At 39.5% G+C, this 14,614-nt stretch overlaps 1 protein-coding gene across 4 annotated transcripts in view; it reads left to right on the top strand.

The window, feature by feature from the left end:
- USP10 (ubiquitin specific peptidase 10) overlaps window positions 1–14,614 on the top strand; it is a 56,790-nt gene that overhangs the window by 1,947 nt on the left and 40,229 nt on the right. The window contains exon 1 of one of the 4 annotated variants that reach the window (XM_075101261.1): window positions 12,229–12,315. The exons of 2 other annotated variants lie outside the window; for them this stretch is intronic. In XM_075101261.1, coding sequence (XP_074957362.1) covers window positions 12,307–12,315 — 9 coding nt within the window. In that variant the 5' untranslated portion in view covers window positions 12,229–12,306. Of the gene's footprint in view, window positions 1–12,228; window positions 12,316–14,614 lie in introns of those variants that run through there. One more of the 4 variants, XM_075101259.1, reaches the window with a different exon arrangement.

Raw genomic sequence — 14,614 nt, 5'->3', positions numbered from 1 at the left:
GTCATTAAACACAGCCTATTCTTGTGTTTTGGTTTTCCCCCCCCTAATGTAAACGTTTTATTTAAATGTTGTGTGGGTTTATGTGAATATATATTCTAGAGCAATGCAGTGCTAGATTGCTGAAGGTAACAATGTTTTGGACTTTTTTGGATGGAGAACCTGAAAATAAGTTCAGGGATGCAGTTTGACATGTAGGTGTTCCCTTTTTATTTTAGGATGGTAGTGTTGTGGATCAGTAGAAAAATGAGAGAGTTCTGATAAAAATTGCCTGTTCTGAACACAAGACTGAATAACATTATTTAGTCAGTATGTTCATGTCATAATGCAGAGTCCTAGGCGAAAGTGCTTAGTTTCTCCGTGTGACTGTAATTTGAGTGTACTGCAATTGAGACTTTTTTTTGTCACTCGGGGGGAAAAAAAAGCCTTCAAGAAAATCATGCTCTTCTAAATAGCTAAAATGCATAAGTCAGATTTCTGCCAATTAATGAATTTATGTAATAGTGGGCAGAAATATTTCATCAGTCAGTTTGCACATTCTAACAAATGAATCCTGAAACATGACCATATCGTGTATTTTCAAAGGGGTGTTAATTTTGGATGGCCAGCTAGTCAGCAAGCACATGACTATATAGTGACACAGTTTAGATATTGCTGATCGTTTGTACTGCTGTATTCCATGTCATTATTTCATAATCATCTAATGAGATATTTAAGTGTTGCTGTCAGTTTTCTGGGTGTGCTCTGAGTATATTAAAAATGTAATATTTTTTTTATTAAGGTGAGCTAGAAGTAAACCTGTTGTATCACTACAGGTTTTGTGTGACACTACAGATGTTCAGCTGATTTAGCACTGGATATAGCTGAAACCATTTGTCAGCAAGGTCATCTAAAAATCTTGGAAAAAAAGAAAAAAGACATCTAAAAAACTGTTTCCCTGTTTGGAAAGATTAATACTCTGTAGGAACTGTATAAACAATTGTTTTAGCCACTTTTCCTATTGTTTTTCATAGAAAGAATTAATACAAATGCATCATTTGTAAGTCTTGTGAAAACAAGTTAAGCAAAAGAAAGGATACCATAGCAGAATGAATCATTTATGCTTGTTTTGTTCTTTCACCATTACTGCGGTGTCAGATTAACTCAGTGCCATTTTAAACGTACTGTATTGCCCCAAAAGCCAGCTGAAGTAACAGCCAGTAGAGTTGGAGTTCAGAAAAAGCTGAACAAGCTCATAAGCTGCTCATCCTCACCCAAGCCTGTGTCTGGCCTGGCAACCAGAATAACTGGAACTCGCAACATGGCATGCAATCCGACTCCCTGAAATACTGCACTGCAAACTACCTCTTTTATGGCTGGCTTGGAGTGTTGCTCCCTGGCAGGGTGTAGTTTGATGTTCCCTTAAGCCAGTGCTGTTTCTGGAAGGGGCGGGGGGGGGGAAGCAGCATTCTGTAGGCATTTGTTCTGTGCTGTCTTTGCAGTGTATTGCCTGATGTTTGTGGGTGATCTTGATTAGGAAATCGATCTGTCTCTGAAATAATCTTAAAAAAAAGTGGTTGTTAGGCAGCTGGATGTGTTTCTTGTGCTAGCTTGCTTGCATCCCTGCAAATGTGTCTAATGGTACAGTGTCCTTGCAGGCAGAAAGAAGTGTTCGGAGAGAGCGCAGTGTGGTTTGTCAGGTTCCTGAAATACGCTGAAAAGTGGCGGGCACCCTGAACACAAAACGAAAGGCGCCTCTGGGCAAAGGCTGCCCCTGGGTGGATCTGGAGAGAGGTGTTTGAGTGTATCATGCTGTAGCTGCTGCTTCTCCCATCCTGCTCAGTTGCTGTTCAGGGTTTTAAAGGAGTGAAGAAACTGGATTTGTTCCTCTGCCCCCCCGCAACCCCTTTTTTTTTTTTCCTTTTTGAGTCCCACTTCCATTGCCCGTAAGGGGCTGGGTTGGTCCTTTTGCCAGTGGAGTGAGTAGTGGGTCTAGGTTTCTGTGGTCTGGGACATTCAGGCTGCAGCTGAACCTACGAATTTAGGTAGCCAGAAGGTATCATTTGTCTTTCTAAAACGTGAACGGTGAATCCATGCAGAGTGCAGCGGGTGAATGTGGGTTGGTTAGCTTGAAAGGAAGCCTGGGAAAACAGACATGGAACTTAAATTTGGAACTATATGGCAGCATGCAAATAATGGAATAAACCGTACAGGTTTTGTGAATCACTGCTGTTTATTCTGTGCATTCTAGACTATAGCAGTAATTCGGAGACTTTTTAGAATGGATCCAGCCTTTACTTATTAAGAAATCCAGTTTTTATAGGCAATTGCTTAGGCACACTGCTTTTTCCGTTCATGTAGGTGTTAAAATACCTGTAAAGTTAAGTGGGGTTTTGTTTATAGGTAAACTAAGCAGTCTGATTTCTGTTTAGGGATATATATGCAACATGCTGTGTTGTACAAAACAGCCAAATCTGTTGTAATAGAAGTTGCTGGCCCTGGGCCATTGGATTATAGTCATTTGTCACTCTAATGCCATTTCAGCAATGTAGATGTTCATTTCCAAAGAATTAAACATGCTAGAGCTGCGGTTTTTCTTTTTGATGGAAGTGTTTTATGTGTGATCATTAAACATGCAACTGGGGATTATGGAACAAAGGGTTATGCTTCATGGTGGAAAAAAGGGGGGTGTGTGTGTATGTGTGTATATACATATACACACACGAACTCTCCATAGTGGAGTAGTCTGGTTAAAATTGGGATTCTAAACCCTATTTTTATTTTATGAAATTATAACATATGTGTTCAAGACTACATGTTTTAAGTATTTCCAATAATTGTGCTGTGCTGATTATTTTTAAAATACTTTAAAGGATTTTGTTAGATTAGCGCTTACGTTAACATATTCATTAACGCTCTAGTAGAGTGAAACTTTGAAGTACATTAGTCTTTTTCATTTTGTATTTGACTCTCTAATACCTAATTTAATTGCAGATGTTTTTGATATTTTAAATACATAAGAACTTTTCCTCCTTGTTTGGCAGTGTAAGATTTCTTGACCTTTGGTGCATGCTACAAGATCTTTTTCTCTTTACCTGTAGTTAGGCAGGAGGTAGCTTAAATCACAGTAGCCCTAACAAAGTGTTTGTGTAAAGCTTATTTAAATCATAAACCTTATGGAAAAGCATGTGTTTAACATAAAATTAAGCAAGGCCTTCTTGAGATCCTATGGTAGTAGCAAATTTTAGTGCTGTACAAACTGAAAGAAGTGTGCAGGAGTGCTGCTTATAGTATTGTACGTGAATTCATATCATGTATGGAAAAGAAGCATTGTGTGTTATTTGCATTGAAATCATAGTAGGAAAGAAAGGGATATGGATCAGCTTCTGCTGAATGTAATGTTAACACAAACTGGAAAATCACTTAAGGGTGCTTTAAGTTTTTTACTTTGTTAAAAAAGTAGGTACCCTGATTGGGGTTCAGCTTTGAGGTGGAAGAGAAAAATGCCCTATCTGTAAGAAACTGTAAAAAAATAATGTATCTCAAGGTTGTGTGAAAACATAGTTATAAAAACATACAAGAAAGGAGGTTTTCTTCAAAGAATTCTGTGTATGAAAGACCTCTCTCTCTCTCTCTCTGTTTTGTTTGAACCAAACTGAACATACTAGCAGAAATAGCTGTGCTGTATTCCCTCAGTGCAGCAGGCATGGTTTTTCATACAGCATTTATAGCCTGCTGTAGTGATTCACAGATTTCCTGCCTCGTTTTTCCCCATGAATGTTGCAAGCTGGCAATGGATTTACCAGTGTAACTTAAAATACAGGAATTGTATATCATTCATGCAAAGAAGTGAAGGCTTTGGTCATGAATGTGTTTTGTCTTGTTGGAGTGGGATTCCTTTGTAGGTGGGGTAGCAGCATGTTACCAGTAGTGATTCTTACAGTGTCGCGGTAGTGTTCTTATTTTCATGACTACTTAACAGCTTTGCCATATGCCCATACCTTTCTCAGCAGGAACATGTATGTGGTTTGTTCTTTAGCCTGTATTGCAAAAATATGCATATGTGTTTTAAGTTGGTTAAAGATCACCTGTTATTAGCATAGAAAACTTCTAGAATGCAGGTAGGATTACCAGGTATCGGATGACAAGGGTGACTTTAGATGTGCTGGCTTTCATTGTGTGAAGGTATCAAGACTTGAAATGCTGCACATGGTATCGAACCACAGGTATTCTCGCTCCTGGTTGTCTGGTGGAGGAGAGTTCCTCTTGCACGTGGCTCTCATTTAAACAGGCTGAGTGTAAGTTTTAAAAAGGGAAATTATTTCAAAGCTAACCTTTACAAGGTGGGAGGTAAAGAGATGACACTGACAGGAAAAAGGGGGAGTTAGAGGCAAGATATTGATAATCCCTTTGATCCTTGCCGCAACCATTAGGATGGATGGAGAGGGAAATGGGAACAGTTCAGTTGCTTACTTTAATGGTAGCAAGAGGCAGTCAGATGAATCGTATTCAAATAATGTTTTTGGACCATGCTACTTAGGAGGGTATTTGGTTAAAAATGATGCTATACCAGTACATAATATGGGATAGTCTTGTCATTTTAAATATGAGTAGGTATGATAAAAGGAGAGGGAAATAAAGCAGAGAGAAAGAGAGTCATAGTCAGCAGAAGTTACAGCTGAATTGCAAGAAGAATCAAGTTCTCTGGAGTTCCTGTCTACTTCAATCTATCGCTTAAATCATATGGTCTCTAATAATAGCTAGCTGTTACCCAAGAAAGTAAGAAATGGTACTGTAATGTCATTAAAGCATGGAAAACCTCAGTTTCTGTTCCTCTGCTGCCTTTGGGATACAAAACCAAAGCTGCCACTGTTTGAAAATTTCTGTGGAGCACTGTACTTAATTGATATAAAGTTGGAAAAAAGTCAAAGACAACTTATTTAGGCAATTCCCAATACTTCTTTTCTCAGCTAAAGACTGTGACCATGACCATAGGCTGTTGCCCCTTAAACAAGAAGTTTAAGTTTCCACAAATCATGAATAGTGAAAGCTCCATAACAGAACTTAAGATAACAAAAAAAGGGTTTATGCTGTTAATATGCTTTCTTAGCAAGCAAGAATGAGATATATAAAATTATCCTGGCATTGGAAGTGACAGAAAATGTAAATGCAGCAGAATCATGAAAGTGTGAAAGAAGAGTAGTCAGCTTTCCGGGCAGGAGAAATAAAGCTGTTGAGTTTGCTCATGTCAACAAGTTTGTGTCCTCAGTCTTTTGAACTTCACCTTTGTTCAAACAGAACACTGAATTGTGGTGGTCACTCTTGTTGCTGCGAGTCAAAACGACTGTAAATACCAGATGCTGGCATGTGGTGTTTCAGACGTTGCCAACGACTCAGAGTTTCCTTAATTGGGGAGGATAAAGGCAATGGACATGTATTACACTTAGTACTAACGACTGTCACATAAAGGTCATTATGGTTTTCTGCTTTGGTGTAATTGCATCCTTAAAATAGAGATTCCTCAAGTTGTCATCAGTATTCACCTGTGGAACGATGCGTTAGGGCAGTTGTGCATGGTTTTTCTTTTCCTTTGCTTTGGCTGCTGCTAGTAATGGAGGGTATGGCAGTCAGAGGTTGCAAGGGGCTAGACTGTGTGCTGAGCTACATGTCATGTGCATGTACAGTATTTTCATGGTAGTATGACTTTATAGTTTGATTTCTTCACAGCTTTTTTCTAGCCAAAAATCTTTGGGCTTAGCGAAGAGCTAAGGTATTTTATAGCTGTTTGGTTTGCATAGCAAATTTTGTATAAGTGTTTGTGCTTCAGATTTATTTATTTTATGATAGCCTTTTTTTTAAAAAAAGGGGCTCGTAATTAGTGAATAATTGCCTATTATCTTTGAAGGTCAGCTCCAGGTATGAATGTCCAACACATCCAGTGTGTTTACTGAGTAGCCAGAGGTTGTCCTGTTTGATAATGGCAGACATCACTAACTTGAAACTTAGCTCAGTTTGTATTTTCTGTTTTATTTGCAAAACAGCCATTTTGAGCAATGGTATGAGTGACTGATTGTGTTTGCCAAATGTTTTTGTGATTTGCAAGATTTTTAAATTGGATTTGGGACCAAAGGAGGCAATGTACAGCCACATGAGAAGCATGTTCTTTCAAAAACTGCCTAAATTGGTGGTGTTTGAAAGTGGAAAGTATGATAAATTCACAATACACAGGCTGAAATATGAGGGTGTGGTTTCATCGATGTTGCTCAACCTTGTCAACATTGCAGATTAGATGGCAGTTTACTAGTATTTACGTGGGGTCCCCTAAAAAGCTCTTGCTCCTTTGTACCATAGATGGATGAGGGTGAGGCTAGAAGGTGCTGGAGCTGCAGACGTGCTGCTGGTGCTGAGGGGTGTGAGCAGGGACGCTGCAGACAGCAGCTGCTCCTGCCTCTGTCCTTGCAGTGAGTAAGCTGAAGAGCCAGAGCTGCGTTGTGTTTGTCTCCCCTGCCACATATCGATATTCCCGTTTGTAGGTGGCTGGATGTGCTGGCCGAGGAAGTGGTGACTCCAACTCCTGCCTGGATGGAGGTGTGTACATGAGCTGTTTGGGGGTACATGAGCTATCGGTTGTGTACTCTGATCTCACAGCACTGCAGGCTTTGTAGTAATATCATGTCAGAGTACACTCTGGTTTAGTCCCTTCCCCCCCCCCCCACCCCCCCCCCGCCGAAAGCAGGAGCATTTCAGTGTCTTCAGTATTGTCAATGTGTTTCGAGAGCTCTGTTTTGTGTTCTGTTTGTTGATATGCGCAAAGGAAATCTGAATGCTAACAGAGGACCTTGTATAAAGAAAGACATAAAGACATCAAGTAACACCATCAGTGTTATTCTTTTGAAATGAGCTACCTAAAAAAACCCCAAAAGGTCTTAAAATTGACAGCATTGTTTTCATACAGTAAACCTACTGTCATATTCCAACCCAGTTTTTAATGCTGCCATTTAAGAATATGGGTGTTTAATACGCTTACTATCTGTGTTGTAGTTGCGGAAGCGTATTAATCTGTGCATTCATTTTAACAGCTATCTTGCATCTACACAAAATTGTGTTGCAGATACTTAAGCTCTAAAACCATCTCAGGAGGAGGTGGCATGTATGTGGTGTCCCAATTTTCATTTCAACTTGCATACCACTTCAAAGTACAAAGTTGCTGTCATGGGCAGTGCCAGATCCTCTCAGGTTTCCACCTGCCACTTATCCCATGTCAGGCTGGCCAAGGAGATGGCTGGCTGCATATATACTGAGAATCAAAACAATAGCTGGTGTCCTCAGTTTCTGTCTGCCAGGGGACATTGAGCATACATGTGTGTCATGTGGTGAAGTAGTGTAAGGGGCATGAGTTCCTGCAGAGGGAAACTAGCATAAAAACCTTTGTAGAATTACTCTGAATCTTAAACAGTTACAGAGCTTAAAATATAGGAGATTTTATTATGTGGTGGTAGTTGTGTTTTGTTTCTGTGATCCCCGTGAGTCATTTACCAATCACGGTGTTTTTCACAAGTTCTCCGGTTTATTTTTGGCCGTTTCTCACTAAGATTATAACCTATTTTTGGCATGTCACAACTTGCAAAGGGGAAAGTCTAATTCTCTTTTGCTCCTAGCCACTTGCATCTTTTGCTTTATGCTGGTTCCTCACCTTCTCTTACCCCTTCTTCCCCCAGTGCAAAAAAAATATATCTGGATCACTGTATCTCATTTTGAGTATAATCATCTCATTGATCAGTTCAGTGTGTGCCAGAACTGGCACAGGAGAAGAGGTGGGATTGTGAATCCAGCAAGATAAAAAGGCGAGTAAAAACTGTGTGGCTTTGGTGAATGGAGCAGGTGGTGCTTGTTTTTAATGATCAGCCAGTGTTTTCTCTTACTGTCACTGTTAAATGTGTGGTGCCTTGCTGGGGTGGTTACCCCTGTATAGGCTCTGGGTATCATTAGCTTTTGCATTCTTTTTTAATTCTTGGCAGCCGGTGTGGTTTTAATAGGACTTTGCACCACATTTATATTAATACTAAACTTCCTAGGTTAAATCTCACTCAGCTGTAGTTCTAAGCATTCAGCACTAATGAAATTTAGGGTTGAGATGTGAAGTTAGGCCTTCAAGAAGAGGCATATCAGACCTGGGTAGGTGGGCTGAACTGCATTCTGAAGGTGCTAATCTGTATTCCTTGTCAGGATGGAGTCCAGGTAGCTAATTTTTACCTCACCTAATCTTAGCCATCTTAAATCCTGCCCTGAGTAATTGCTTGTGAAAAGCACTGTGTGGGTGACTTGTCTAGCCCTGGTGCTGTTAGGGATAGATTTTAGTTTTCCACAACATTTAGCTACAGTTATTCAGAGGCTATCCATTCTTTTCCTACTTTTCGTTCTCTTCCAGTGTATTTTTCAGCTTCTGTGACCACCTGGCATTGCAGTCTCCTTACTGCCCAGGGTGGAATTGTCCCCTGGGAAGGGTCTGTACTGATTCTCTGTGAATAAGCAGAGAGAACATCAAACGTATGCAAACTAGTGGGAATCAAATGAAGATACAAGCAGTCTCAATTTTTGTGCAGTTTGCTTTTAATTACTTGGGTTTAGAAGCATATTTTTTAGTGTAATTTCTTAAATAATAGGGTACTATCCCGAATCTTGCTGTATCTGCAAGGTTAGCGCCTTTACATATGTGGAAAGGGTATCTGCTATTTAAACACACGGAACAATTCACAAGAGAGGGAGTATTATTAAAGGAACTGACATGTATACTGCTGTAACTCAATTAGAGAGTTATGGCAACAGTAGAAGGTTTATGCTGTTCCAGAATTTTGGGTGATAATTCAGCTTTTGGGGAGGAGAGTGGTCTGGCAGGCACAGACCAGTTCTTTCCATTCCTTTTTTTTTTTTTCCTGTGCTGTCTCTCCCACTAACTTCAGATCCTGTGTCATCTCTTCTTCTACCTCTTGTTCCTCATCTTTGGCCTCATCAAGCCTGTTGTTGTCTCCTTGAACTACTTAAAAATGTGCTTGTATTCAAACTTGCTTAATTTCTTAAAACTCAGGGTCCTGCTGCACTTTTTCTTCCCAGAGCTCTACCTCTCTCTTTTCTTTTTAATAATCTGATCCAATTCTGTACGTATTATTTTACGTTTTAAAAACATGGATTTGAAGGATAAAAGTTGCCTGTGAGGTAAATTCAGGTATGGTAAGGACAGAAGAAAGGCTTTCCTCTGCCAGGGTACTGCCAAGCACTTCTGAAGCTTGCTAGCTGGAAGCCATTACAGGGAAAGCCTGTCTTTGTTCTGGTAGCCCAGAGCATCCTGCCTTGCCGGGGTAGGAATGTACTGGCTCTTCCATACTACGAACTATGCGGATAGTAGGAGAGATAGTGCATGTGCAGTTCTTCCACCTGGAGGAATTGCGAGAAGCTCATAGAAAACAATCCTTCAAAATCTTAGTTGCTAAAATACCTGCTAAATAAAGATCCTGTAAACTTCAGAAGAATGCTGATTTATATAGCATGTCTGGAATTTGGGTGGACTGCTGTGAGGTTTTCAGAGACAATTTGCTATTTAATGTGGCCAAAGCGGCATTCTCCAGATGCAAAACTGATTTTACTGCAGTGTTCTTAGAAGTTTGTTCTGCTGCAGGAATCTGGCACAAGAGGTTTCAGCCCTAATGATTTTAGTCTGTCAGGAAAAAATGGCTAACACCAAGGGTTTTCTGCTGGGAAGCATTAGATAAAATTAATAAGAGATTGTTTTGCCTGCCCCACCTGTAATAAAATAGTAGTTTAACTGGCTGTGTTCTTGAGTAACTTCATGTTCCAACTTCTCTCTCCTCAGTGCTTATCATGCTAGAATAAATGAGAATAATTCAGGTCTTAATTATTTTTGTTCTTTGTTATAGGAAGAGTTCACGATTTGCACATTAGACTCCGTAACTAGTTCAGTGCAAGCAGAGCTTGCAGAGCTTGAACTAAATGTGCTTGCTCAATTATGAGCAACCAGCTTGAAGCTGGTGTTTTCAAACTCTTTGAGGGTGCAAAGATAGAGGCTGAGCAATAGGTATTTTACCGACCACTGTTCTTGAGTTCAAAACTGAGGAAGGACCAATCTACCCATTTTGGAAGTATTTCTTTTGACATTTGCAAGGACTGCCTGCTTGGAGAATTGAATAGGAAAGTATTTTTGTTTGGCTTTTATTTTGATTTAACATCGCAGGAAAATAAGTTGGAAAATATTACTACTTTGGATCACTGGCAGATGTTCTGTGGGCTTGTGGTGGAGCTGCTGGTTTAAAGGTGTCAGAAATTCCATCTTTTGCTCTCTAAAGAGCTAAGATTTGATGTAGTCAGCTCTGACAATTCAGCTGTCTTCCCTCTTGCTTGCTGTCTGGAATGCACTTTCCAGATAGCCTGCTGTAGTCCCAAAATGACTGCTCTTCACTGCAGCTCTTGCTTGTAGAACAGATCAACGTATATTCTTAATGTGGGTTCCAGTGGAAGGTCCAAGGAAGGTATTTCTTTCTGTCTGAAAAAGAGTAAAGCAAGAATACTTGATGCTGTCTTACGGGGTGCAAATTAAATAGTATATAAAATGTAGATGTAAACCTCTTGTCACTGGGCCATTGCTTTATGATTGCATATAAGAGATACAGCTGCATCATCCGCTTTATACTACCAGTATTTACAAAATAAGATCGTGGCTTATTTTGGGAGTACTTTTGTTGTTGTGTGTGGAACAGAAGAAAAATACCAGTTGGGGAAAGCTTTAGATGTGAAACAGCAGAGGTTTTTTGTTGGGGCAGCCCTGATTTGGAGACCGGAAGCTAAGAGACTTTTTATGGTTGGGGAAGGTACACCGCACTCAAATGCAGTGGTATCTGTGAAGATGATGGGTTGTTCTTTATTCTTCAACCTCCTTTCCCCCCCTACTGACTACAACCAGCACTCTATAGACAGCTTCCTTGGGCTGCTCGCACTTTGTGGCAGCTGCTGTTTGTTTGTAATGGAAAAATGCCAAGAAGCACCTCATTTTTGGTAATAGAACGACGAGAGGTCATAAACAGAATTTCTTTGGGTGTAAGAAATCGTCTGGTGTTTTGACAGTTTTCGTATGGTTATTGTTCAGTTTGTTGCTCTTATTTGAAATATGTAATTGATGAAAACTAATATAATGAAAGAGTACAACCTGCTCTGCTTTTGTGAATGTTTGAATTAGAATCCTCAGGATAAGCTCTTCTGATCCATGTTGTGCCCCCATGATAGTGTGAGGCTGTAGGGGCCGTTCGTTCGCTAAACCTGCCCTTCCAGTAATGCTGTGGCCACAGCTGAGATTTCACCAACTTGTGCTTTCATACTAGCGAGCAACTTGTTTTTTCCCCTGATCAGAAAATGAGCTTTTGAGAATGATCGTTCTCTTTTTTTAATAATGGAATGAATTCCCCTCAGATTAATTCATGTAAAATGTGTGGAAAATGCCTAGCTTTCTTCAGCTGTAAGAATTCTGAAATAACATCCAGTAAACCCTGACTTGGAAGAAAAAAAAGAAGGAAAGTAGTCATGCACTATATTTTTTGAGCCTTTGATTGCTTAAATGGTGGGCAGGCAGAGTTGCACTGACTCATGGGCTTAGCTGACCTACATTTACCTAGCTGATCTTTCTCCAGGCACTGTGTAGATTCGTTACTGTTCTAGTTTTAAGCTGCAGGCTAGTGATAAAGTACCGTAAGCTGTACTAAGAGTTTGCTCATGATTTGTTGCATTTTCAGCTGTTAGAAGCTTTAATATGCAACTGCTCTGCCTTAAAGTACAACTTTATTTCCATACATTTTTATTTATAAAAATGGACTTTATTTTTCCGTAAAGATGATATAGTAATGCAGGATTTTTTTAGAAACTGGTTTGCCTAAAATACTACTATTTAGGATGTGATACAGCTGTAAATATATGGCCAGTGGTCTTTCATAGCTCCTGATTATGGGTTGTTGCTTACAAATTCAGAATCTATAACGAAAAAAAGACGCAAACCCTGGTTTTCAGGGTTTCAACACACACTGTTGTCTCTGTTCTTATAAGCATTTTAGCAACAAGTTTCTTGGGATTTGGAAGTTCAGAAAACCTTGTTGTATCAAAATGGATAATTGTCTGTGTACTAAGACTTAATGGATTTTAGTCTCAAAAGGAAGGAGAACCTGAGGGAAGATTGTCTTTCCCTATACTTTCCAGAAAACAAAAAGTTGACAAACCGTGACAAAGCAAGAGAGGAGTAAAGGCTGACGGAGAAATACCTTACTTGCTGCTGGGATGACTAATGTAAGAACATTTTCTCTGCTAATAAAATCCAAGTGCAGTCATATGCATGTGCCCTTTTTTCCTTGCCAGAAAACAGACTTCAGTCTGAATGGTTCATTTTCTTCCTCTACGCCAGCCTATCCTGATAGCTGTAAGAATAGGTACGCTTTGTGGAAGTAACTCGGTGAGCAAGATTGTATAGCTTTTGGTATACATAAACTAATAATTTCAATTTATAGGTGAACTAGTTTTGACTTGGTAGGCCTTCTGCTTAGATACAGTTGAATTATTGCTTGCCACCATTAAGTAAAAGCTGTATTTTTAACTCGTTTGTGGAAAAGCCGTTGAAGTGGGAATATTTGCAGCTTACACTTATTTGACTGGAAGATCTGAAGCTGTTGGTTATAAGATGAAAGCTACGACGAAAGCTACGTTAATGCTTCTTGAAAGCAGAAGTTGACACTTCATTTTCCTAGCTTTCTTGTAGAACAGGTGATGCCAAGATGATGATGCGTCAGCAGTGCTATTTCTGCCCATTTTTCTAGGACAAGCAGCTGTGTAACACGTACTCTTCCTCCTTGTGTTCCGGCAGGAGAGCGTTCGTGTTGCTAGACTGCAATGCCAGAGGAGATTTCATTACAGGCGGTGGGGTAACATTAGCATTGATTTTTTTTTTTTTTTTTTTTAAATTAAAGTGGTTAAGGAGAGCACAGCAACAAAACAGTCAGCATGAGGAGAGCTTGCAGGTCAGGCATTTTAATGCTTTGGGGTCTTTGGGGAACCCTTTTCCCCCTTCACAGGATTAGTTCTGTTGCTGCTGCTTTTGTCTGTGGTTGAGATGTTTGGTCGGTTATGGTCATCCGAGTTATTGTACAAATATAAAAATACCCTTTGTTCCATCATTGTGTGGTAGGAAACAGTTTTTCTTGTGTAGATTTATTTGGTTAATTGGTTTTATGTAATTTATGTTACAGCCTAGATGCAGTTAGTATCTTGAAGATGTATAGGTGATGTCATCGCTGAAGTGGTTTGTTCAAAGTGGTGTAAAATCTGCTGAAGTGCAGACATATGGTATGCTATTATAATCATATTTTAGAGATTAACTTAGAAACTGATTCCATTTTTGTTGTGACTGGAAGCACCAGTGACTGACAATCAAGAGGGTTTGGGGTGTTGCTCTGAGAGAGGTATTTAACATGGGTTGTTGGTTGGGGTTTTTTGGGTGGTTTTTATATTTTGTTTTTTAAAGAAGAACTAATGTTGGGAGGCAGGTACTCAACGCAGGGCCATTTGGTTGCAAGGCGGACTGAACACTAAAATTGGTGACACCAGCTCACTAGTGATTTTTGGAAACGCAGGCTGAAAGTCCTTCCTGCTGTACCAGCTTCAGTAGTCTCGTTCATTCAGTATTCTTAACTTGTACTATAGAAAAAAAGATATTGCCAATGTGATACACTTTTTAAAAAAATTCTCATCTGCAGAGTATTTGTGTAATGTTCTAGTCTCACAATTCTAAGTTCTTCAAGAAGGCGGCAAAGGTACAGGTCTGTCAATGTCCTCTCTTCAGTCACACAGGAAGGAGTTCAGAACTGCATTTGTATCTGGTTCTTGCAAACTTTTTTGGGGGTGAGGGGAGGAATACTTGCTAAAGCTGTATGAGAATGTTTTGAAATCAGTCCCCGAACTTTAATTGCAAAGTCTTGGTAGGTGGAAATAAGGCAAATAAATTAAATCTGTAGTGCTGGTAACATAAAGTTTCATTAAGAACTGGAGCACCTGTGCCACCAGTGACCTCATGTGAAAAGAGATACCATTTTAGAATTGCACAAAGTATATTTAATTTTGCATTGATTTTTTTTTTTTAAATTTGTGCTAGTTGTGGTTAGTGCCAGTATCTGAGAGACTTTGTGTTGTGCACCATCCCACCTAATGCTGTCTCACTTTTAAGGTTTGTTCAAGCATTGTTTACCTTTGCTTTCATGCTTGGTCTCATAGATGTGAGCATCTGCAAGAGGCAGTCACACTTGAATACTCCCAGAAGTTCAGAACTTGGTATCTTGAAACCAGTATGTAAAAAAGGGTGGAAAGCAAGCCTTGTGAATAACTTACTTCCTTTTTAAAGCTATTTGTTGCTAAAACCTCAGTATGAAAGATACTAGATGGAAAAAACATCCCTTTCTGATCAGGCAGTGTAAGAAAGGCATTTTGTTATGTTGGTTTGTGTTTACTCACATCAGTTAAAATCATGTTGATTTTAATATGTTTAACATATTGTACGCAAATGGTGAAATTGAGTTACGGTTGAGAATTTCAAAATGGA

The sequence above is a fragment of the Phalacrocorax aristotelis genome, chromosome 8 (assembly GCF_949628215.1).
Source record: "Phalacrocorax aristotelis chromosome 8, bGulAri2.1, whole genome shotgun sequence".
Lineage (NCBI taxonomy): Eukaryota > Metazoa > Chordata > Aves > Suliformes > Phalacrocoracidae > Phalacrocorax > Phalacrocorax aristotelis.
The sequence above is the reverse complement of the archived record's forward strand: the minus strand, read 5'-3'. Positions and strand labels throughout refer to the sequence as shown.